The 27,114-nt window shown below is 41.8% G+C and overlaps 1 protein-coding gene across 1 annotated transcript; it reads left to right on the top strand.

The window, feature by feature from the left end:
- Positions 1 to 973: 973 nt before the first annotated feature.
- C15 (homeobox protein C15) lies at positions 974 to 26,773 on the top strand. The gene is made up of 3 exons (XM_019845472.2): positions 974 to 2,222; positions 20,059 to 20,287; positions 25,034 to 26,773. Exons 1-3 carry the CDS (start codon positions 1,385 to 1,387, stop codon positions 25,278 to 25,280), a joined length of 1,314 nt encoding a protein of 437 aa, XP_019701031.1. The 5' UTR covers positions 974 to 1,384; the 3' UTR covers positions 25,281 to 26,773.
- Positions 26,774 to 27,114: the final 341 nt, after the last annotated feature.

Genomic DNA, 27,114 nt, shown 5'->3' on the forward strand with positions numbered 1-27,114 from the left:
GATAAATAATACAGGGGAAAAAGCGAGCGATCGTGGCTGCAACATTCTGCTCAAATGTTAAATAGGTATCAATTTAACAAGCGGACCAATGCGCGCGCCCGTGGGCGTATAACGCCATGGTCGGATTGGTCGAACGGCGAACGGTGGGCTGGTTTTGAGGGCGTCTAGATGCTATGTGAATCGCTGGTTCTCATCGCTACGCGCCGCGTTGTACAGCGTTGAGTAGTTAGGTAGGGATGAACCACCTGGTTTCTTCGCCTGATACTTTCATATACGTCCCCGCCGTCTTTCTCGACGCGACCGATTCGGGATTCACGCACTCGCTGGTGGTGCTCAGATTAGTTAGTCGATGAAACTTGGAGTTTCGCCGGACCGGAGAACGTGGGTTCCCTATTGTCTACGAATGAATCTCCTTCGGAAATTGATTTTTGAAGACTGGTGGAATTAGTGCGATCGCGTGAGCGAGCAAGCAACCTGTTACGTTTTGCATGAGGTGCGGAATTTCCCTATCGTGCGCGCGTTCCTGCCCAGTGCTCTCATTAATCTGTAGTTTTAAACCTCGGCGCAACTGAGACCTAGTGTGAACAATAGAGTTTTTTGTGTTCGGAGTTTATAAGATTTCCTCAAAGAGATCGAAGGATATTTTCAATGGCAGTTTAAAACAATTGCACAGTGAAGTGGTCAGTTTGGTCCTCGAAGAAATCCAAAAATTCCAAAGCCCAAAATGACAATAAGACCAACCTCGAGAGACTGTTTATCCAAAGCCCTAATGTGCTCAATGGAACAGGCACAAAAGTCGAGAATGGATTCTCCGAAAGATCGTTTCTGAAGACAAAATTTATCTGACGAAATTTACGTTATAATAAGTAGAATTGTGTTGTTTCCATGCCAAAAAATCAATGACTGACTGAACCAATGAATGAAAGTGACAGAGTTCGCGTCAGAGAGTTGTTTTAGATTGGCTGAAGGCGTGGCGTAAATTCGTAAGATACTTTGCAGAAAAATGGATGTTCGGTGTGATTCTTGTCTGAGATAAAAATGATACCAGTTGTAGCGTACGCATATAGAAACAAAATGGCCGCCGCTCAGGGGGAAATTCATGAGGTGGTCGGTATGATAACCCTTATCGAATAGGTCGTGCAACAAATCAAGACACTGAGCGTATCGAAGTTGACTTCGTTATAATCCACAACCTAGTCCTTGTCTCTGCGACTTCATCGCTATTGATGTCTCTCTACCGGGATTAAACGTCCCCTTCGCAATGTCGCTTTGCGGATTATTAACAAGGATATCCGCAGTCTGAAGTGCATTGTTACGTGGAGATCGATTCCGAGCAGCGAGTTTTTGCGAGGAAAAAGTGGAGGTGGAGGTTAGATAGTACATTATGTCGGAGCACGGCGACAGCGACGTAGATGCGACGGAGGAGATCAATGTGGACGACTCCGACTCCCAAAGTTGCAGTCCACGGAATTACACGAGCCACGATGGCGGTGACCGTCACCACGTGTCTCAGGAGACCTCCGAATGCTCCACTTCGCCACCTCCCAGTCAGACCGCGAGTACGAGGACGCTACCGAATGATTCTCCTCGCAGCCACCCGTTCAGCATAAGCCGTTTATTGGGTGAGAGCGGCGTACAAAATCTCAAAAGCCCATCACCGTCGGAAGAGCCAGATAGCGACAGAGAGAGGAAGTGGTCTTGGGAGGAAGGTAACAACAACAACAATAACAACAACAACCGGAGCGGTGTTGCGGATGACGGCAGGCGATCTTGGGGAGACCACGACGTCGAAGAGAAGCTGTCGGAGAGGGATGATGACGATACCGGCGGCAGCACACCAGACACCCAACGTGCGAACTCCTCCTCTTCGTCCTCCGTTCACTGCGTCTCGGCGACGGCGGCGGCGGCGGCAGTGGCAGCGGCAGATCTACTCGCCCCCTTCAGACTCTTCCCTACCGGTACCACCGCTGGTCTTATCTACACCGGCGGTGGCGTTATACGGGTACCGGCACACAGACCACCACCGAATGGCGCGCCGACCGGCAGTGCCTTGACACAAGCTGCGCTTATGTCTGCACCCTGGAGTCTGCAAGCTCTTCAACATAGCCAACAGCAGCAGCAGCAAGCGGCGGCGGCAGCCGGTCTTCATCGGGCGAGTCTCCTGGCGAACCTCGCGGCACATCCACTGCAAGCGCATCCGCATCTCAAGGACAGACTAGCAGGTAGATATTTATTGTTACTCCCTCCCTCCCCATCTTTCACTCTGTCTGCCTTAATCGACTACTTATGATTAAAATCGTGATTTCGACATTACGTACGAGCACATCACAGATAAAATAAAATTGAATAATTTTATTCACAGATTTGTATATTTTAATACAACTAATTTCAATACAATTTACAATTTCTTTTGGCTCTCTCGCAGAGAAAAGAATTTTTCTTAAATTTTTATCTAAAGCGCAACATAATGATTCTTTGTTTCAATAAAATTTTATATCTTCACAATGTAATTATATGTAATACTTTTTTATATTGGGTTTCGTTAATTCATTAGGACAATAAAAATATTATAAAATACAATTCCATTTAAATGTAATTTTATGAAACACCTTTATTGAATTTTCGTTAGATAATTAAAAAAGAATCGAACATTGGATGGTTTAGAAATATAAGTTGGATGTGACCAATATCTAATAAAAGCAACATATCTCAGTATCAACAGTAGTCACTTAAATGTTGCGTCGCCACAATTTACATAATTATTTTTCTTCCGAAAAGAGGAAAAGAGCGTTATCTATTAAGCATTGCTTGAAATATTAATTACTCGTCCTTCTTGCCATCGCGGATCATTATTAGAGCATTTCTCTGCAGCGAGATAACAATCGTACATGAAAAGTATATGTTCCGTGTAAGACGATTAGATTATACGTGTCTCCGCATACTACTTAACGCTAACACGATGCAGGAAGAACAGATGATTCATGCAATTAGCGAGAGAGATTGTCAGATATTATTAATTCCACGTTATACCGGCGAAGATTGGAGCGACGACCGAGCGGCACGGCCGCGTTTGCTCGCTCGATAGAATCGAGTGACGAAATATAAAGCGAGTGTCGACGAGAGGTGTTCTCTTAGTGTAGGTCGGTGTCGGTGATCCTACCAGTATCACTGTCTCTAATTGGGATAGGTACATCTTTAGATGTCAACGATAATGGCAACCGTAACGCATGAGTGTTAAAATATCTGTCCCGAAAATTCTCGGATAATTAAGTTCATTCAGCAAGATAGACTTGTCAGATAGTAGATAGAAGATAGTCCTGGCAGTATAAGTAGAAGATGTTCCTATATTTAAATATATTGGTATCTACCATTTAAATAAGTACACTTACTTATACTACCCGAGTCCTCTCGAACAAAAGTCATGGAAACCAAGGACCAGCTATCTGTTCTTTTATCTTCAGCATCAGCTGATTTTGTCTTCCGTTTCTTTAAGGTATTATGTGTACCAACTGGAAGAATCCCTTTAACATGTAGTCTAATTGGGTTACTAATGTTTTATAATTGTATATATTTGTTTCTGGATATTAATGTAAAGATATCACAATAACAGTCTAACTTGATGCATTGTTTTCGCTCCTTTGAACAATCGATAAATAGTAAATCATATACAGTTAGAAAATCCTAATAATCTGGTTATGCGTGTCAAGTCTATCTTGCCGAGTGTAAGATAATTGGATATTGGAGAAATATTCCAATGACTCGGCATTTTTTTTATGCCTCGGACACATCAAAAATTTTCAAAATCGTCAAGATCTTCGAGATTTTGTTGAATCTCCGGTTTTTCAGTTTCAAGCAATAATCGAAACGCGACAAGATTTACATTATACATCCCGAATAATTTGATGCGCTTTCAGCTCGTCACTAGACGTGAATTTCTGTCTTGATGTTATCATTACTGCACTTTGCGACTACTGCAACGTCGCTGCTAACCGTATATAGTAGAGCATTGTCAATAATGTATTAGGAGCGAATTATTCACTCGCGCCGTCGTCGCGCGATCAGACCTGCACGTACGAAATCGTCGAAGACGGCGAGTGACACTTTAATGGTGTGCGGACAAGTCGAAGTCGTCACGTTACATTAGCTCGCCAGCTCGCGCCGTTCGCTCGATAACCCTTTTTGTTCTCTTAGACTTAGAAGCACGGTTCTTCACTCCCCTCTCCCCATTCCCTCTTTCTCTCCCTCTTTTGTTAAGAATGTACATGAAATGTGTGTCAAATACATCTTAATATTTTTTAAATACTCAACTATTGGGTGCTTTCAAGTTGCACGCATCATCAAATAGAGTGAGCAAAGAACGAAGTAGCCAGAGTATGTTCGAAATCTGTAGAAAAGTTTATAAACTTATTTCCATTTACTTATAAATTCTTATTCTTATATTATTTTATTTACTTATAAAACTTATAAATTCGTTTCCGGATGCATCGTTCCGAAATATTCATTCTGTTAGCCAGTGCCCGTTTGGCTTCATCGCCCGCCCGTCCGCGTTTCCTCAAAAGAAAAGTTTGTAAAAGCAATTCTGACACCATATTTGTCTCCTTTTCTGAGAAGGTATAATTTTAATTTGCTTTAATCGGGGGGAGATACAGGTACGAAAAATATTGCTGTTGTGAGGGATCATTACGGAACGTGGTCATCGTTGTGCGCGGGAAAAAGGACGTAAAGGCAAAACGTTAAAATACAGGTACGTGCAAAATACATAATTAACGTCCACGTACTGCTGCATTCCCGAAGAGCCGAAGAGCCAAGACTTTTTCGTGCGGGTAATGAAACCGGCTATTACTCGCGTGACGTGAGTGAAATGTATTTATGCGTACGAGCAATATTACTCCTTGTGATTATTTTGTTCGAAGTACGCTTAATGCCCCAAAGAGAAGAGCGCCGACACGCTATAGCTTCGATGAAACAAAGTAATCGTTAAAATGACCGATCGTTTCCATGTGACATTATTCCATGCAGCAATTGTCGATTGTAATATAATAAGACACATGAAGAAAGAATGTTCTTCAGATGTCGTGCACTTTCTCCTAATTGTAGATCTGAAGATCAATTGGTGTTATATTTAAAATGTCAATCAGAAAGCTGTATGCGTACGTGTGTCGAGTAATATGGCACTCGGTTAATGATTTATCGTTATTAAAGAGACACAGATGTTTTAAAATATATCTCAAGAAATTACAGCGGAGAGAAAACACGTGATGGATGTGTCTATAATGCATAATGCGAGTCAATTATTTTTTTCTACAATTGTATATTCTTACTCGCAGAAGAGAAAAGGTCACGTTGATACGTGAAGCATTGTAATTAACATAATGAGCGATATTTACTTTGCATAATTAAAGCACACACGACTATTTTCATTGTGATTATCGAGTGAACGGACGGGGCGGAAATGCAAATTGCGTTTGCTGCTATTTATTTAGCATATCACGGCAATTGGAACGGCCATCGTGCAGCATTAGTCGTATCGATTGCGCGACGCATTATCCGACAACAATTAAATTCGCATAAAACATATAAAACCGTAGCGACGCGTGTTGCTTGGCGAGCTTAGGTAGTAACCATTGTTATTTGTTTCGTATCTCTTTTGCTTATGTAACGCCGCCACCTGCCATCTTTGACAGCGATATGACAAGCGACATACTCGATTAGAGCCGAGGGCGCCGGCTCAACCGGAACCGAAAACGCCACCGCATTACGAAGACGAGTTCTTGCGATTGCATGCATAATTACTTTTACTTCGCCCGTGTTTCGATTTTTTTTTTAATTTTATTCCTTATATCACTACTTTCACACTTTTGAGGATAACCTGAACCTGAACGCTGTCGGTTATCGAGATAGAAATCACCCTCTTTACATCGTCAAAGTCAAACATGCATATACGACACGATATCGTCGGTGAGAAAAGAAGCAAACAGATTCATATACTTCCGCAACATCCTTACCACATTGGAATTTATACGAAATGCAATGAAAGCTATGTTCCTTACTGATAGTAATTTTTGTCAATATTCAAAGTTACGTTCGTAATCCCGGCATGTTGCAGACTAGTATCGAGGCTAGTAGAATATTAAGAAAGCTTTGAACGTCACAATACGCCACAGAATAGTTGGGAAATATTTGGATTTGGATTTGAGGTTATTTTTCATAAATATTGCATTTAAAAATCTGTTATTGTTTAATGACTCAAAGTTATTTGACGGTTCAAAATTCAGCGTGTGAAACAAGCGAAGGAAACCTACTGGAAAGCTTTCCAATCAATTAGATGTTACAAAACTAGCGCTATAAAATTCAGGCGTAACTACTATACGAAACTAGGCTGCAGTTTATGTTCAGAGAAACAATTTTGCCGATTCCGGTCACAATGGTCTCCCTCTGATCACAAGCCAAAACATTCTGACTCATTTAAGTCAATAGCGTAGGGAAGCGAAGTTTTAGGACATTCCTGTTATACAAATAAGGATGCAATCCATCTCTTCTCATGTCCAATATCTATCTCAATTTTCATAACTTTGGATGCTATATGTACAATTGCTGAAGCGAGAGGGGAGAACGTATTTGACACCCATCTTGATATTAAAGAATACTTGTTGATATCGGCATACACTTTTGTACATGATTGATCTCTGGAAAAAAAAGGGAATTGCTCTCATGGAACGCATAAAAAAGGGAACAGCATGCGATGCTACGCCAATGCGACTGGTAGAATGCGCTCGTCGTTAAAAGTGGGCTCGAACGATTCTACGAATGCTTTGAAACCTGCGACTAACACACTTTTCAATGTTTCTCGTCGTACACTCTGGTAGGAGAATGCATTTTGAAAATTACGATAGCTAAACAGAAGTCGTGAGGGAAAAGAGAAATCTTAAATTATAGCAACAAAATTTTCGATGATTTCTTCAACATTTATAAAGAAAGAATCTGGAATTAAAGCAAATTTTACTCTGCAACTATTTTATGTCGCCGATTCATTTTTATATACTAAAGTGACACTTACCGAGATCTTTTTAAAAATAGTTATTTTGAAAGAATGTGTCTATTTCCGGCAAATCGACATTTTATTCACTAGAAATCAATCGAAGCGAAAAGTCGAGAATAGATCGCGTGCTGTTAAGGAGTTTTATTAAAACTGAAACCAAATGTCAAAAATCAAGCTTATGAATTTCAACATTTTCTCTGAGGCACAATCATTCATTGCTTGTTATCGGTATTCTTTTTCCTATTATCGATCTTTTCTTCTTTTCCTTATTCTTTCTTTTTTTCTCACTTCTTTGTATCTTTTCGTTCTTCCAGTTATTATAGTGGGTATTTGTTACAGTCGCCTCTTTTTTCCGCGCGTATTCGTATGTGTGTGCGTGTCGTGCGCGTCCTATGTGCATGCGTGTGTGTGTGTGTGTGTGTAGGGGGGAGGATACTTCTAGGAATAATAAAGCCGAGTGATTGGATAGTTTTACAATGACACCAGCTCGTCTCAGCGAATGCGAGCTAGCAGATCCTACTATTGTTTTCGTCTTCACAATTGTTTAGCTCTCGGCACTTGGACCGACCGGTTTCTAATTGAACTGTTTCAATTGTACCACGCAACACGCGGCGAAGAACGGGTCCAATGATCCTCGGGCGATGCGCCGGGACGAGAGTCTGAAGGCCCCCGCTTCGAGAACGTTATTGAGCCGCAACAGTAATTTTCTACAATGTACGCTCCTCTCGCGGAGGTATTCAATAATAATTAGGCCTTCGCACTTTTACGTCCGCATATTACTCCTTTGATTTGCGCCCTTCTGGGAAACGGCGGTTACGACACAAACGGCATATGGGAGCAACGTTGCACGAAAGCTAAACGATTCGTTAATTTGCGTCATTTCTGTCGAACGCATTACGAGTACGTATCTAACTTCTAGATCCCAGACAAAGGATCTGAACGAGATATACGTCGGACAGCTCGAAATGTCGGAGTATGTTTTTGAAATATTCCTCGAGTAATTCAGACAGAGTTCCAAGATTTGTTCCTAAAAATTAGAAATATCCGAATTGTTTAACCTGAAAATGTTCCACAATATCAACGTTATGAAAGATATTCGAGACAACGTGACATCAGGAGAAACGGATATTCATTATGTCGTCTTGCAAAGCGGAGGGGCACATAAGATGAAATAATAATTTATATATTTCTTGTAGAAAAGAAAACTTATCTTCTAACTGCCTAAGTGTGACGTTCATACATAGCCCTACTATACTTGACTTATATTTACTTGCGCGAGAATCCTATAGTCGTTTGCACCACTGACTTCCCTTTGCGTACGATTCATTATTTTAAGGTTGCACACATTATTTCGAAATGCAAGTTGATCAGCAGAGTAATCGCTAAGCGAACATAAAACTCGCAGTATCAGCAGCTCCTCCACAGTACGATTACAATTCTCCTGAACTGCGCGATCTGTGAGTTAAATATAATAAATATAATAAATCCGAGTCGTTCGATTTTTCTGTGAAGAGTCGCGATCAACTCGAATCCATCTAGATCTCGGCGCAGCGCAGTGGAAAGCGTTATCGAGGGAAGGACGAGCTTTCCGAGTTAACTTATTTACAGCCAGCAGCACGAAAAAGGTACGGAAACAGAACGGTGCGGCTATGTGTCGATGCGCCGCGCTGAAACGCCTTGGGCCCAAAGATAACCGGGTACCGGGAACAGAGAAAAAAGGCATCGCGTGACCGAAAGCTGAAAAAACCAGAATCCGCTGTAGCTGGCGCCGCCGCCGCTACCTCGCCAATGAAATTGTCCACGTGTATATGTACTCGTATGTATCTCGACGTGCGTCAGCATACATACAAATGGTTAAATGTGCCATCCAACCCGCAATTTGTATTATTTCAGTTTGGCCCGTGGCCATACTCGCCAAACTGCTCACAGGTTTTCCTCGTTTGAATGAAATATCAGAAATTACGGGGTAGGCACCTGTGGCATGACTTAACCAGTCGTTTTGCTTTGATTTGCTAATCCAGTGGCCGCAAACGGTAGCGCGGTGGGATACGTCGAATTACGGTGTCTTTTCAGCTACCGAATCGGAAATTTAAGGGTCGGATATCGGGACACCGCGGGAAGGCGGGTTCAAGGTCAGATTGCCAATTGTAGGGGTCGAGACCGAGAATCTTCTTGCCTTGAGACATGAATAGTGGAAAGTACATCGCAAGACAAGCTATGTCTAACATCGTGAGACAAAAGCTGTATTCCCGTTGTGAAGCAGAATGAAGAGCGATGGTCGCGATGTGGTTTAATGTGTAAGATGGAATGAATTTTAGGGTAGGTGTGTTGCCGCGCGTCTCACTAATTTACCTATAAAACGCAACCAACTATATATAACAAATTAGACATATAGCCGACAGAAAAACGAGCTAACAATGCACCGCGAATTGCATTTATCTGTCGTACCTTTGGTCATTTAAATTTGACTCGATCAAGTTATACATCTAAAATACATTTTAGTAGCATCAGTTTGCAAGCCAGTCTCTCTCCCATAATTTTTACCATACATATAATCTCATAATTTTTCACATGACCGCTTACGACAGTTGCCCCTATTTGAAATTTCTTGCGCCAATATCCCGTGAACGACTGAAATAAAGCGAAGCGAGTAAAGTGAGGTGAGACCAGGCGAGGCGAGGCGAAGTGCGGGAAAACGTTTCTCGGTATCCGCGGCGTGTGTAATTTGCACTTGTAGCTCTGGTTACGCCATGTTATTAGTGTTAGACTAGCGCATTTCATTTTTCAGATCGCTTGGCGGAAATGCAATTGAGAGGCGATTGACCCACACGTACTATAGTAGTACCAATACTCAGGTGCCTCAGATATTACCGAGATATTCAAGTCTCTCGGGTACTTTCCCGGGTATTATCTGCATGCCCTGGTACAATGGCTAATGTATATAGTACGCGAAACAAACGAGAGACAAAATCAGTCGATGTAAATTCAACTGCTGGGAAAATCAACCAGCACATGTCAGCCTGGTGCTGCCGGCAATTTTTGTTTCCCATTGCTCAGGTACTACTTCGCGTAGACATATTTACCTGGCTACAAATAATGCATGTAAATTCAAGACGGATATAAATTTGAGTGGAAGATATCCTTTGGTGCGGAGATTATCATGTTTATACCGACGATAACTAATATTATTAGGGGTACTGGAAAGTCTTTTCGTTTTTCCGTGTTCTTCACTTGGTTCCAACGCTGCCGTTCTCCAAGAGTAAGCTCGATCTTAATGAAAGCGGATGTACACAATAAAGAAATGTTGCTAACCTGGAATTTAAATTAATTCTAAATTAAGTGAGGAAGAGAACATAGAAGGGAAATTGGTTAGAAGAGAGAAGGAAGTTCAAAGGCAAATAGAGGAAGAGCAAATAAAAGAGGCGAGGTATAATAGAAAATATAAAGAAATAAACGAAACAGGGGAATGGCCGAAATATTTAGAGGGGAGGGGACGAAATAGAAAGGAAAGAAGGAATGGCAATTAGGGCAATGATGAGGTTAAGGTGTGGAAATATGGAGGAGGAGAATAAATATTGGGTAAAGAAAGAGGATAGGAAGTGCGTGTTTTGTAAGCAAGGTAGGGATAATATAGATCATTTTATAGGAGAATGTGAAATTACGAAAGAATGGTTTAAGGAATTAGATAACAGTAAGGAGGAAAGAGTGAAAAAGTTATGGAAAGATGATTTAAATAAGGTGAAAACAGAAATTTTGAAGAAGTTATGGAAGGAAAAAGAAAAAAAGGAAAAAGAAAGAAGAGAAGAAAAGGCAGGTTGTGATATAGACTGTGATATAGGCTGTGTGACAGAAACTAGTAGGTAAGATAGTCGATAGGTAATAGGTTATAGATATTAAGATAGTTAAGATAAGGTAGGATAGGAGTAAGGTAGAGGGTAGAGTAGAGTGTGTAGAGTGTGCAAGTGAATGTAGGAATGAGTGAAATAAGGATTATTGTAAACCAAGTCCCGCTTCTTGGCAATGTATGCTGAAGTGAATAAAGTTTATATATATATTAATTAATTCTGAATTAAAATTAAGAATCCGTACTATAATCACGGAAATTGGAAGCTTTAAAATACGAAAAGACTTTCCGGTGACACATGATGTATAGAATCATCATGTATAGAAGCACATGCGATCGTCATAACAATAAACCTAATGCGGAGTTGAAAAATATCACCATTGGCTCACCCATTCGCTCGCTCATAACTGTCCGGATCAAATAGAATGTAATATAATTAACTCTCAGGTGTGTACGTACAGATGTTTATGCGGAGGAGATGAGAGGAGGAAGAGTAACAGAAGCACAGAAATGCCGCAACCACTCACGTGTGCGAATATATCAGGGGCGCGGGCGGGTTTCCGTAGAAACGATAATTATTCAGACTGGCATTACGTAGTAATTAATCTGGAGGCAGATTAGAGCCGAGCTACGTGGCGTTGCGGGCCACGGTGGGCGTTGACTGATTGAGTTAACGTTAAGTTAGGGATTTCACTGGGCGAGCTTGGCAGCCCCCGTAAGGTCAGGCGCGCTCGTCCATCATCACCCTGTTGTTGCTCGCGTTTGGTGCTGGCACAGGCCGTACAACGTAGCCCTGTGCCGAACAATGGCGCGAGCGATGCAGAGAGTTGTATTATTAACGTAACTTTCATTACACAGTCAACCGTGTTTGATTTTTCTCACGACGAAGCTACAAAGTCGCAGATCTTGTCACGACAGTCCGTTGATCTCGACGCGATCGCTCGCTACGATTGTTGCAAAATACCGCAGCCGAGGAGCAAATTGCGCGGGTTGTACATACGATATTCTCGCGAGCTGGTCAATCGACTGGCCGGCGATCACTCGAAATGAGTGTTCTCGCTCGTGTGAGATACACGAGAAATCGGTCGAATCCACCACCCCTATCTCACACCGATCGAATATCCCCCCGAGACTATGGAAAAACACGGGGGCGCGCGGCGAATCTTTTGACCGGCGGGGCGTACGGTCGACGTCGCATGTCGAAAAAACGCAGAGCTGCCACGATGACGATATTTTATCGCGCGTTGGAACGTTATATGGTTTCCAGCATATCATTCGCGATTTTTTTCGGGTCCCCGGAGAAATCGGCGGGATTTGCCGGGGCGGCTGGTCTTCGGCACGGACGTCAGGGCAAATTTCGCTAGACCTTGATCGCGCCGCGCTCTCTCCCTCTCTCCCTCTCTCTCTCTCTCTCTCTCTCTCTCTCTCTCTCTCTCTCTCTCTCTCTCATCATAACGTATGGATGACTGGGTGAATCTGCTGCCGGACGAATCTGGTATTTCCTCGAGTGGCAAGTCGTTGTGATAGCACATACCACAATACATTACGTAGCACAGTACATTAGTTACGATTAACGCTGGAACGCATTGGTACATTATGTACACCTGTCACGTTTGAAATAGTTTTGTGTGAGGAGTGCTTGGAAAATACACATTTCTTATCTATCCTCTTCTTGTATCGTCTCTGAAAGCTAAACTTGGAAGAGGGAACGTATATATTGCGATTTACGATGCATTTAGAATACATACGATGAACGTACGTTTCGAGGGGATAATATTGACTGATGCAGCGAGTTCGGTCACACTCGAAGCGGCAATGAAAACGAAAGTAGCTATTCGTCGTTCGCATATGATAATGAGAAAAAAGATCCTTGTCGATAAAAGGAATACAAATAGAATGATAAACGTGTCTTTGAGAGCTAGGCAGCTTTAAGATAAGCTAAGAATTTTAAGGAGAAAATATTTTATCGTCTTGCATTTCATGGCTTAAAGAAAACGAGTTTAAGCGATTAAAGGTTAATTCTGCTTCGATGGTTTAATTTGTCGTGCGATGCGCTTGGCTATATAGCAGTATCGCTGTTAAAGCTCGTAACGACGCTCTAAAGATATTTGCCGACGCGATTAAACGCTCGTTAATCGCGGAAAAGCGAGAACATGAGAACCACTGTCGCGGGAACCCACTAGGCTAAAGGTATTGAATTTTATCGTGAACACGTGCGAACTTGCTTAATTTTATGCGATTTTTTATCGACGCCTCGTAATATCGATAATGTAAGACACCGCTGCTTCACCTCGTCTTGCTGCCCCCTTCCCCCTCTTCCTTTACCCGCAAGACAGCGCCCAGGTCGCGAGGGTCTATATCGAGTTATGAAGTTTGAGAAATGATCGCTGCTCGCGACTCTCACATTTCCCTCTCTTACTCTCTCGATCGACTTAGATGCGAGAAATGCCCTTCTCCCTATTGGGTTCTTCGATCGTTCGTATGCTTTAAAGTTTTTGATATTAACGCAACACGATGGGTTAAATTAAATATTAAAATACTCTACTACTAGCAAGTAGAATGTCTTTTATAAGCACTATATATACACACAGATCATATAATTCATGCGTCAGTATAAAAAGATTAAAAATTATTGATTAAAAATAATGTTACAGAATTAATTATCATGTACTACGCTATAAATATTAGCCATAATGGACGACTACACCGCTTAAGCACGTGTTGTTATTTTGTTACGTAGATTTGTTAAAATAATTGGTAAAGTGGTATCGAGGTGTTGCTAATGATCATGTTAATATTCTGGTACTCGAATATTTGAGTTTCCTCGGGTACTCGGATATCATAAATAATGTACTTCCAAGAGACCAAAGAGATCAAATCAGTTGACGTGAAATCAGTTGCTGTGGAAATCAATAACAGATAACAGATTGGTATTATTTGAACATTAGCCGTGATTTTTGGCTTCGGGTGCTCGAATGCTCAGTTGTGACTCCGTGAATTTGGGTACCAGGCTCGAAATACTCGAGTATCGGGAGGTTGTAGACATTATACTTGCGTTATTTTAAAGTAACAACATAGTAGTTGCTAAAGGCAGGTTGTTTCGCTAGGATTACGTGAGATGAAAAATCCAGCGGGCTGATCGTTGAAGTTTCTTCGTCAATCTCACGATTAGTTGGCTACAATCGGCAGGAAACAAGCCACACCTTTTATAATTTTTCTTTCCATGAAATTCATTTCTTTAATTTTCTCGGAAGAGAGTCAAAGTAAAATTTAAGGACTGTAACACTCCCGCTTTCCTTACGACTTGAGGCTTGAGCAATTTTCTCGATTGGAACTGCATCGGCTTTACATTCCTGGAAACATTTAGTTTTCATTTCCCTAGTTAAGTACTAACAAAGCACCATCCAACTGCCATTATCGTAACAACACGAAGCGCAGTTATCCTTGCACGTTTGTATCTAATGTAATGTACACCCGCGTACGGGTGTAACGCTCCGTCGCGATTCCTCGAAATACTTTAATTACAGGAAAGATGATCAATTTTAAGTGAGTTACGGTAATACACGCAACCTATTACATCTTACTTATTCTCTCAGTCTCTCTCAGTCTGTTTTTACATAACATACAAATTGTGAAAGGGAATAGCATATTTTACAAAAAAATTCAATAATAGAGAAGGAGTAAGTTGTAAGTTTTAGTGATCGACGAAAATTATAAAAAGTGACCAAAGAGTCGTTAATTTTGTTACGTTTACCGCTAAAAAACACAACTTGGTATAGTGATCGAACTTGTATCGATATGTATTAACCGCAAAAGAGGATATTTCCAAGGAAAAAGAAGGATCAACCGAGAAGTATTGAACGAAGATTAAAGCTGCTGGCAAACGTTTCGGCTGTGCCGAATATACGGAACATACCTAAGCGTGAACATACGGAAAGCGTGCCTAAGATGACGAAATTAGAGGCGAAGAGTAGCGGGCTAGAGAACGTAATTTTATAGAAAGGTATATGCTTTCTACGAATCCATTTAGTGGCATTTAACTGTCTGCCTATGTCGGTTCAATTGCACCGTAGAGAAATACATGAGCGTGTGTATGCGTTTGGCAATTATGTTGGCGTTACTAGGTGTTATTTTCTAAATAAGTCCATAAATCTGAGATGATGAGAGGTGGGTAATTTTTTTTAGCGTACGGTTTCTTGTAAGAATTTAGCTACAAATAGTATTACACGGCTTTGAAATTGAGTTTCCAGAAGCATTAATGTAACAGAGTACCTCAGTGTAATATTGTTCGAGTTAACAACTCATCCTGACGACCTCAATATATTTTCACTGAGGATATATGGCTCGAAATAACGAGTACTTTGAATTAGAAAAATGATTATCTTATTTTTTTCCTATAATTGAACATTACCTCACTACTTTATTTCTTTTCCTTTAATCGGGCATGCCATATCGATACAAATCGGGACAGAAAATTTAAAAATCAAGGTCGACAGTTTTCCACAACGGCTGGGTGTTGGTTTCGTCCTCGGTGACCTACTGAGCTTGAAACGTAACCTTTGCAGCGGTGCGATGATGATGACGATTCTTCCCCCTCGACCGAGAGAACGAGTCAGGCTAGAATCATCTGGTGACGCAACATCGCCAACTAGCTGCGACAGCAGCGCACACTCTGCTAGAGAAAGTCATTACTTTGAGCACGTTCCACGTGGTAATGGAGTTTGTGGCCTTCAAAGTAAATTGTTTTCTGCGCACAGTGAATTCCTCGACGACGACAACCGCCGGCATAACCGCGGTCGTTGAATAGTCGAGGGAGAAGATTCACGCGGTTTCTTTCTAAATTTCGCACTCCGCCTCTTATGTTCGTTCGTGGCGCAGAACAAACGTCCTGTTCACACTAAATCGTTTCTGAAATTTCTCAAAATATGAATGAAAACTTAAAAGAACTTGAAGCTAAAAGAACTTGTAGGGTTGTAGGGTCTAAGTGGACAGCAAAAATAATAACTGAGATATCCATAACTAAGATGGATCAAGAGGGAAGAAAAGTTTAATACGTCACAATGTAACATATAAGTGCTTTTCCAACTGATATACCGTTATGATTTATTTCGCCATTAGTGGAAAATAAACACGTACAAATATTGCTCTAATATATTAAAACCTTTTATCAACAGATAGTCGTACATAAATTTTAACTAAAGTAGAAAATAAAAGTCGACGGCTTTTGCTTAAGACGAGACTGTGCGCGCGCGTTGGACCGTTTATTTACGTCGACCATTTTGTGGCGACGACGTGCGGCCATGTTGTTTTTACGATCATTCCACAAGCATACCCTTGCCGTGGTCTTTTGTGGCGAACAAACTTTCTCGTTTGTACTCCAACTCGGCGAGGTGAATCTTCACTGATGTTGGATATTTCTGTTATGTTACTGAGAATACGTCCAACCCTTAAAATCTAAAACTTCCCTGAAAAGAAATCGATCGTAAATTTTATCTTTCAGTCATTTAGATATTAGTAGATCATTGTAAATAACATGATATACATGTTATATCTTGGAATATCTACAAATTTCATGATTTTATAATTGGGGACTAAAGAAAGGAAATATTAACTTTCTTCTTGTACAAACAGATATTAGCTCTTTTTCTCGCAGGATAGCGATATTTGCATCTTTTTCAGATATCTCTACGATAGTGATTCTTAGCGTTACGTCGAGGATTGTTGATGGAGTTAAACGCTTCGACCACAAAGACTCGCGACCGAAGTATCCTGACCGAAATGGCGCGCGGTAACGACCTCTTCCACAATGCCGAAGTCGCTTTAACCATCCGGCACATCACGGCGACTAAACTGTTGTTAAACACGCTAGCGACACTAACGATGGCAACCAAGCTGCCATACAACGATCATACTTTCTGGACACGAAAGTTTGATAGAGCACAAACTAACTTCATCTAGACAAATGGATATGCACAAATGGATATCGCGAAAGATCACACGAGGAAGAACAAAAAATGTTAGAAGAAAGAAAAGGATACTTTAAATTTCTCTCTTAATTATTATGATGTTTCGTTACATGACGATCTAAAGTGACACTAGGCTACTGCGATTTATTTAATCTATTCCCTCGGCAAGTAGGAAATTAATTTTGAATATGATGTGAGCTTTTTCGTTACAATGTGTAGGCTAATTATGCTTACATCCTCGTTTAAATATCAGACCAGGGAAATAACCGGCATCTTGGGCGCAGTTAATTAACAGAAATCAAGAGCGTTATCGTCGAACGCTGAGTTATGGCTGGCAACCCAAACCCTAATTGGTCTTACGACTATCCTTTCCCTTTCCCTTTCTGGGTATCAAAAGCTCTGGTCACAGTTTGGCCGTCGGGAATTGTCTCGCTTCATCTCACATAACACCGATAATTTGCTATCGAGGCTACTTGAGATATTACTGTTGATTTATCTTGATTTTACATGCTTTTCACTTATTAAAGCTTATATATTGAAAATTCGGTCATGAGTTTTGCAAAGTCCGGATCCTTGTTTTGCGTATATGTGTGTGTGTGTGTGTGTGTGTATGTCTGACCATTCCGCGAAGGTAATTACGCGGCGGATTACAAGAGAAAGAAACCACGTAGGTCGGTAGAGGCGGTACAGTTGCTAGAGTAGTACGCCGCGACAATATAACGAAGTATAATAGCTACGCTACGCGATTATCGTCCTAATAAGTACAACGCGCACACGATGATGCAAGAACGCGTCTCTCTCACGAGCGAAAACGGAATAAGAATGTGAGAGACCGACGTAAAGCCCAAGCTCGCGCAAATTACGCGATTGGTCGAAGACCACAAACGGGAATTGGCGAAATATGGTGCTTGGTTTGTCCTTTCACGATGTTTGTCCTCTCTCTCTCTCTCTCTCTCTCTCTCTCTCTCTCTCTCTCTCTCTCTCTCTCTCTCTCTCTCTCTGCCTCCCCCCCTTTCTCTCTTAGTTGGGTCCCATAATGATGCACCACTCTGTGTCATTCGACATCGCTGTTTCGTCAGTGTTGCGCATTGCACTTGTAAGAGATCAATCGTGATTATTTGCACAGTGTAATGTCATTTAAGCATCGTCGTAGGAATTATATACCGGCACCCGTGCAATCAGTTGTTAATTACGAGTATTTTTGGCACAAGATATTGCGGTTCACTCAATACACATTTTGACATTTATGGATTACGGATAAGGAATCGCAAATGAACGCGTAATGCGATTATTATTTGGATCGCTCGCGATTACCGCGGACGATGGGATCTATTTCTGGACGCGAGGTGAAGCGATAAAGGACGGGCGTTTGGGATGGGAAAAAGGGGGTGCGTAATGGGATAATATCCGCTCGCGATGGCCCTTTTACCCTTTAACGATGATTCCTCGGTTTCCAGCAAATTGCGCGGGAGAGGGGCCCGACTGATGGGCGACGAGACGAAGAGTTACTCGGTCCAATCTCATTTCGGGTAGAAATACATCAGATCATTCTTTAGTACATTCACGATAAATGAAGAGGATTGACTTGTGTTTCTGATTCTTTCTTCTATACGAGGAGATGACCAACTGAAACCGAACTTATATCTACCGCAATAACCAGTTTCACCGATTGAACACATATTTCAGACATTTTGTCCTAAATCTGGCAGATAATAGTGATGATAAACATAGATCTCGCATAAATCTCACATATATAAATTTGCGTGTTTCGACTATAAGTGCTCCCTCCGTTCCTTTAGTGAATTTTCATGCTATTTTCTATACGGAGAAACTGTGTCTCGGCCGGTGTAACCGACGTACACGTTGCACGACGTCCGTGCGTTCGTGCAAACATCGCTCAAATACACGCGATCCTTCAATCGGATTCATGCGAGGCGTAATAAGAGGGCCCCTCGTAAATGTATTACTCGCGTTATTTAACAGTGAATCAAAGTTAGAAATGTAGACGATTATTATAAGCTTGTAATATATCTCTCCATCGCTTATTTCAAAATTGCGTATGTTCGAACAAAGATTCGCGTTGGATTACGCTAATAAGTAAGTCGACTATTATGCTTCTCGTATTTATCCGCAGGCTTGCCATGATGTAGTTCCACGATTCATGAAGGAAAGGGAAAGTTAGGTAATCTGGTCGAGATTAAATTAATCAGAAATGAATCTTGAAAAATGCGCAACCACGTTGAGACCACAAATACACACACACACACGATTGGAAGAGCAAGGTTCGCGGCGATTTGTTGTCGCTAGACGCAAGACCGCAAAGGGTTAGTTAATCCATTAGCGAAATCGTCGCATGAGAGTTGAGGGCGGCGCGGTTTGCTTTTGCGATACTTACCCGCTATACAGGTTGCGTATCTAGCGGCCGGTTCTCTCTCTGCTCCTTTATTGGTCTCGTGAAATTGATAATATCGTGTACTTTCTCGTTACATATGCAAATCAATGCTCGTATGCGGCATTTAGTGTGATTTTGTGTTACTTGCGCGCTATTACTACGCGCAGATAAATGCTTAATGACTCTGATAGCCGCCGATCGACCGTAATAGAAGGCGGAACAACGAAGGGTATCGAGCGGATGGATATGAAACGATGTCCGACGAGCATAAATTACATACAAATTACGAGATATCGTCCTTCGAAAACTTTAGCCATCTGTCGCGGGTTCCGATTATGTCATTAACGTTACAGCGACACGGATACATGAATAATGAAGATCGATGAAATTTAACTACCACCACCACCACCACTCTTCTTTGGATTTCGCATGTATTATAGATTTCACGCGATGGTCATCGCGGTGCTATTGCGGTATTATGTATTAAACAAAATAATTTAATTGGCATGTCGAAATCGATTCTTACAATAGTGAAGTAATAAGTCAAAATAGTATATACAACGGTTTGCTCCACATAAAGCAAGCTTCGAGTCCCCGGCGATGTACAGAGTGCGTTCTATTTTTTATACATATTTAGCTACGATGTTAATAATGTCAGTACTTTATTTAATTTAATCGCTCCTACCTTCGGAATACGTACAATGGGTGATGCGTTAACGTGGTGCGCGACAGAATGTTCAAAAGTGTCGGCAGTGTCTGAAGCATCATTTATCAGTGTTCCTCTATTTGTCTATCGTCTTCTTCTTTTTCTATGCAGTGGCTGGAGCATTTCCGAGGAGGATCGGTCATCCTTATCAGAACCGGACACCACCGAAGAGAAAGAAGCCGAGGACAAGTTTCACGAGGCTGCAAATCGCGGAGTTGGAAAAGCGCTTTCATAAACAGAAATACTTAGCCTCCGCCGAACGGGCGGCGTTGGCGAAGTCGTTGAAGATGACAGATGCCCAAGTGAAGACTTGGTTTCAAAACAGGCGGACGAAATGGAGGTGAGCTTATTAAAGATATCTCAGTATTGAATTAGAGCAGTGAGATGCTACTGATATGGCCAGAGTGTCTAGTTATTCAGTCGTCCTGATGTATATATCATACATCATTAGCAGCGGTGTTGCTAAACAGTGGTAGCGTTTATAAAAGGACAACGACTCGTCGTCGTCGGAAATCGTTGTCTCTTCAGGGCAACTCATTTCTCGAAAGAAGGGAAGAAAATGTAAGCTAGAAACTGCGCCCGGAATGTTAATAGCGGGTTAGTCGCAGGCTGACGCGTATATCTGTAAACTCATTGGCAGTCAAATGTATTGGAGTCTCTTCAAGATAAGAAAGGACGAAAACACGTCATTTAGATAAAAAGGGGGGGGCTCGTTCTCCGTGGCGCGCGGAATCCCCCGATATCGCGGCGTCTCGACGGCGACGAGACGGACTCTGGCGACGACATTCTCCAAGGAGTGTACGATATACACACTTGCCGTACCCTGTCCTCGCCACTCTTCTTTTCCGTTCCACTTTACGTTCCTCAAAGTTTTTAAAATCGTCGTCGCGTTATATGGAGTCCTTGGATTCGTTCTACGAAGCATCGCGATAGAGCGATAAACTCGCGAAGGAGTTTGGGATGGAACGATGATAGTTTCGGGACGAAACAAGCGATCGGTCGGCAGCCTCGTGTCCGAAGTTGTGCTCGTTCTGTGCGCCTCCAATTCGCTTCTCTGCATCAGCGAAGAAACGATTTATCGAAGGTTATTCCTTGATTCGGTATCAATACATTGTAGATTTATCGTTTGTACAGCAAATTATCCAATTTTGCGGTCGACGCAGAGTATTCGTGTGGATTTTGGAGAAACCACCTATATAAATATAAATATATAAATATAAATATTTGTTTGTTGAAGTTGCCTCGCACACCTATAGAGATTACCGAGCAGCTTCTCGTCGTCGCGAAAAAGAGCAGATGGAAAATTCAATTTGCTATCCGACGACACGCGTTATCTATCTCGCGATATGCTTGGAAATGTTATCGCTCTGACAGATACATTTGTCTCTAGAACGTTCCGACGAGTTAACTTCATGCCGGAGTGACAAGTACATCATTTTTAATTAAAGATACACGCACGACAGGGTAATCATGTGCGCGATCAATAACGCGTCACCGCGCGCGCGACAAACTTTTTCTTTTTCGAGTTACGGTACACGCTACGAGGAAATAGGAATCGGGAATGAACGAAGAGCTTCCATTCTTTCGGGATTTTGTCCACCGATAAGTTTCACTCGAGCGTAACGTCTCTCGCATTCTTTCAATATATCACCACTTTAGATTCAAACGGTTCAAGTTTCGGACGAGTTTCAACCTTGAAAATATTCGAATCTCCACAGGACTTCGAACTGTATTCAATTAACATTGTTTGAACCGCGAACCTCCCTCATTCGAGTCTAAGCAAATTCGACGTAACAAAGTATCACGTATGGACGAGCACGCGAATTGGAGCATGTATAATCGTCGTAACGTACACTCGTGTGTGTATGACGCAGTGCGGTCCACCCGCGTGCAGCTGCGTTTAAAATAACGAGATGACTGGTAGGCACAGATGAGATAACTCGGACTCAATAATTCAGGTACCTAACAGCTTAGCTCTGTCCCCGTACATAATGTAGTCTCTACCCAACCGTCGCCCGCGTACCCATCCCCGCCTCTCTCGGTCCCCAACTACCCTCTGCTTTGACTGCCAATCCTCCGCGCCCCGTCACCTCTTTCAGTCTCTAAACCTTCTCCTTCGCAAGAGAGAGCTTCTTGGCTTTTAAACTGTCAAACGTTCGAATCCGTTGGCTGAATCGTTCCGATCTCTGCCGTCGAGGCCGGGTCGGGCCAACCCCACCGATTCGCCTCGTTAAACATTCATCTGTTACAGTGTGTAGGACCAAGTGGGTAACCGTTCGAACACGATTCGGCAGGCAAACGATATATCGCGCGGGGGCGCGTAATATAGCAGCGGATAGTATAAAAAATCAATCGGTATTACGCGGTACCACACGAGTCGCAAATTGGTTAGAGTTTCATCGAGGATCGAATGCTAACAATGAATACACACCATTGTGACCAGCAGAGACGTGACGTTGGTGCAAGTAAACATTTGGGTTACATAAATAAATAAACAGGAACGATATATTAAATACTCGGAACGTTTGAAATGACGTTAAAGAAGAGACGTACTCTCTGCAATTCAACGATTGGTACATAAAGTGTCCCATAATAATTGGAATGTAGAAACCAATCACCGTATCGAACTAATAGAGTACCCGAATCAAAACTTTTATAACTTTTTTCGTTTCGTAGAAATTGAGATGACGCATCGTTCTTGAATTATACAATGTTGTAGCAGACGAAATTCGGCTAATGAGAGATGATCAGATCGGAACATGTATGCGTTGGTCCAGCGAAACGATGCATGTATCCCGATCGCCTCGATTATTGGTCGAATTTCCTTCGCTAAAAAATTTCGTAACTCAAAAATGGCGTGTCGTCTAAATTTGTGCAAAAGCAAAAATTGCTCCGGTTGGTCCAGAAAGACCGTGTGGCGGAACTTTCAAGTGATCGTTACAAGATTCTCCGTGTACATAGAGCAGCTACCGCAAACAAATTTCGTTGGTAAACGAAATATAACGGATTAATTAAACAGAAAGAGTCACAATTTTCGCTCTTACTCCTGGGCCGGACGAACTCTATACCGAGATGTAAAGCGTGCGCTAAAGTATAAAGATAAGAGTAATGTGTCCCAGGTTGCGAGAGAATATGGTTATATGCCGGCCGCAGCGAATGGGGCGAGGCTGGCTGCGTCGGGGCTGCAAAATGTAATCGGCACGGTGTCGTCAATTATTAATCGCTAACCGCGTTAATTACTTGCAACGGCGTAGGTGCACCTGTCACTGGCGCAATGGCGTAGCCGCAGTGGATTTCAGAGCGGTGGGGGAACGTGAGTGAAATTCAATTGCGCGGTGCTAATAAAAGCGTCGTCAACGCGCGCTAAATCTTGCCCGTTTCACTTTGGATAGTGTTGCTCTTTCGAACTGGTGCTTGTTGATAAACGATTCATGCTGTGCAGACGACGTAATTTAACTTAGAACTTATTCAGAATTCTGTCTGTGATTTGTATACGAAATGCGTTACAGTAACGCACGATAATCAACTGACCCAAACTGGTTAGATTAAACCTTGATTATCAGACCAAGCTTCTTCTTAAAAAGGAAAAGAAAAGAAAGAGAAGGTAAACGCCGATATGAATTATATTTTTGTTCATCGCACCCATGTCGTTTTGACGTTGCAAAAGTTGCATTACGTATTAGTACAGTGTGTCTAGAAAAACGTATGAAAGTTGAAGAGACAAAACGGTGGGAATTACGGTGAAGTAGGTCAAAGTTGTTCACTAAAAGGTGACTTTTGGGAATCAGAAAGTAAATTTCGAAGGCAGCGAGTAGTTGTCGCTGTCGGTACCATTGGGTACAATCGTTCTCTCGTTATGTCCAGGTATTGAGTGAAGAAAATTACAGGAAGTTCGAATCAAATCGTCTTGCTCAACTCGTAACCAAAAAGGTAGGCAAAAAGAGGGTCAACGGGATGGTACCTGCGTCGCGATAGGCCGGAACGCGGTGTAATTCGTGAGGAGACACGAGACGAGCGCCACCGGTCTTTAGAGAGACGTTCACAGGAGATATACAGAGAAAAACCAGTTTCAGGAAATTATAACAATCACCGCCGTTATCGGGAAAGGTCAGAATCAACTGCGTCCAATTTCTTTAGTTCTTGCTGGTCGCGAGATTCGTCGACGAAATAAGTAGCAGAAAAATAACTCTGATAAATTCAGACCTTGCAATATTTATTCTTTCTCTGGATACTGACATTTTGTTTTGTTAGCTACGATACAACTTTTTTCCTTCTTCCAGATTATTGTTAGGAGAATTCTCAATTATTTTTCGAATAAATTCAAATTTATCGAAATTAATTTTCCTCAACTTTTCATCGACCTTCATTATTAGGCTACGTCCAAATATTAAAACAATTGTCTTAATGAATGATGACATATAAAACCAAACTTTGTCGCGTGTTTGCTGTGCGGTCGTGCGCGCAAGCTCTATCGACCTAACCAACCAACCAACGAGAGTCGGCCATTTTGCGGCACCCTAATAGACTTAGCGCTAGAAAACAGACGTCGCGCGAGCCACCCTGTGGCAAACTGGTGGCTCCGGTTTAGTGACGAATTGAATTAACTTTATTACATCCGTCTTCTCCCTCCTCCCTCTAACTTTCTATCTCCCTCTCTCTTTCTCTCTCTGTCTCTCTCTCTCTCTCTCTCTCTCTCTTCCGTTTTCCGCCCAACGACTGCTATTCTATTTTTGTCATCTTTTATTTCATCTTGTTTCCACTGTGCCGTTTTAAGTTGATCCCGATCAACGAGCACAGATCGTTCGTAGCGTAAATATTTCGGGTGAATAAACAATTCAGTTGCAGCAGTTTGAAATATAAAATTAGATAATACAATAAATATTATTTTGCCTTCATGTCTCTCCTTAATGTCTAAACTGATCGGAAAGTCCACAGGTATTGCAAATCGGTCGAACAGTTCAATTACCAGTTACATTTAAACTGTAAAAATTTAAATGCGAGCTCAAAGTGTTGCAACAAAGTATTCAACTTACTTCTTGTACGAGAAGATGTTTAACAGAACAACGGGCGCTCAATTCTGTTCCAGGCGGCAGACAGCAGAGGAAAGGGAGGCCGAGAGGCAAGCCGCGAATCGGCTGATGTTGTCTCTGCAGGCCGAGGCTCTCACCAAGGTGACATATCCAACGACAGGTATATCTGGACATCCAGGAAGCGCACCGGTGTCCAGTTTAGATACAAGGCAACAGACGTCGACAGCTCTGACCCATCCGGCGGTGGGCCAATGGGCTTCCCCTTATGGGCCACCGCAGCCACTCGCCGAACCAATCTGCTGAAGCGTTCGTGACGATCCACGGCACGACTTGAGAGACTCTCGCCGAATTAATCGTCTTCAGCGTGCATCTTTGTTACGTGTCCTTTCTTATGAAAAGATCTCGCATCGAAAATCACGTTGCCGAATGCATTGCAATCGCAAGAATGCATGCCTTTTCCCTCCCTTCGCTTCGCGCGATTTAAGGCGCAGAAATGAATCGTGAGTCGCAAAACAATTTTGATCCCTTTCGAAGTTTATCTTCGCACGACGCTATAGAGTAGACGCATCCCAATGTGAGCGCGACCGATTAAGGAATATCGTTAAATGATTCAACATCTGTGCTGAATAGAGACGTTGATTTTGTTACACATACACACACGAATGTGCGCACGGGCATTTGTGTTTCTAGATACCACCGAGTGAAATTATTCTTTAAGGGAATTATCAATCGGCAAGTTTACCGTTGTTAACACGAAAATTTATGATTTATTTTCGTAGATACCGACTAGTCTCGTAAGACGAGCGAAATAACAGCTTTCTCAGTGCGAATTGTTTTCGACTTGATATTTCACGCTCAGCACTTTTATGATGAATGCCCCGACAGTTCCGTCATATCACGAAAATCCGTTCATTGTGAAAAGTATTAGTCTTTTAAATCTGCGCAATACACACGCTTACAATTATATTAACCGTCGAGCACTGATTTCAACGTAACTTCCTTTTAATTTGCTTCGCAAACTAGAGAACAAAGAACACTTACATACGAATCGGTCATAAGATAATATTATAGTGAACAGATTTTTTAGAATAATAATTACGAATCGTAGGCTACTAGTATTGCCTTCTTTCTGCCTTATGATATTCAGGCTATCACCATCATCACGAACACGAACGTCCTAAAGGAAAAAAAAAGGAGCACCGCGAAATCAATTATAAATTGCCTTACACAGCACGTACTCCCACAATTGTATTTATTAGCCAACGGCTCAAGGTTTTATTGCCATATGATCGTAACGTTTAAAAAGAGTGATTAACGTGCGACCAAGCGGTATCACACGACGCTAATAATAGTCGTGAATTTATCATGTACGAATAATCGAGGGCGCATTAAAAGCGTCCGATTTTTCTTCTCGAAATGGGGATAATCATCGCCGATTAGCTCCGGTTGACGCGACATTATCGACACGTACGTGTCGATCTTTCAATCGTGACGGAATAGAGTCCCGGAGATAAGAGAGGCTCTCCGAACGTTATTTCCAGATCTCGCCTTAATAGGTCGGTTGTTCGATAATGTCTCTTCGCAACTGACATACTCGATCTTTTCTACCAAATCGAAGAGACGGACGCACGAGAGAAGTTCGATTCAATTCGATCATAAATGTTACTCCTGCGGTGTGGCATAGGTGCACATTTCTATCCGTTTGAAGAGTGAGCCAGTGTACATATTTCTTCAGTTTCCAATTTTAGAAGTTTTGGAATATATACATGTTCTAAAATCCAAAAACCCCCGCAAAACCCTCGACTGTATATTTTATCCTTTCGTCGTTGATATATCGGTTAATCGATGTAGTTAATGTGCCATTTTTAAATATTTACATATTCTCTAACTTTTATAACTAAAAGCTAAAGAAATAGATATTGGCTCTTATTCCTCCATTAAGTATAAATATTATTTCGTTAAAACTTAATCTCTCTTTTGCTCTTTCTCTCTATAAATTATCTAATATTTTTCTTTAAATACTTATTAAATAGAGAAAAAACTCAAAGTCATGATTTTATACATGTCTTTGTTACAACAATGTTTCTAAAAGTACTTATTACATTATTCGCGAGAGAAATCGCATTCGCGTCAAATA

The sequence above is a fragment of the Harpegnathos saltator genome, unplaced genomic scaffold (assembly GCF_003227715.2).
Source record: "Harpegnathos saltator strain DR-91 unplaced genomic scaffold, Hsal_v8.6 scaffold192, whole genome shotgun sequence".
Lineage (NCBI taxonomy): Eukaryota > Metazoa > Arthropoda > Insecta > Hymenoptera > Formicidae > Harpegnathos > Harpegnathos saltator.

Coding starts and splice junctions, on each gene's coding strand:
- C15 (XM_019845472.2), top strand. CDS start 1,385: ATGTCGGAGCACGGCGACAGCGACGTAGATGCGACGGAGGAGATCAAT. Junction 2,223..20,058: donor TCTCAAGGACAGACTAGCAG/GTAGATATTTAT, acceptor TTTTCTATGCAG/TGGCTGGAGCATTTCCGAGG. Junction 20,288..25,033: donor AACAGGCGGACGAAATGGAG/GTGAGCTTATTA, acceptor ATTCTGTTCCAG/GCGGCAGACAGCAGAGGAAA.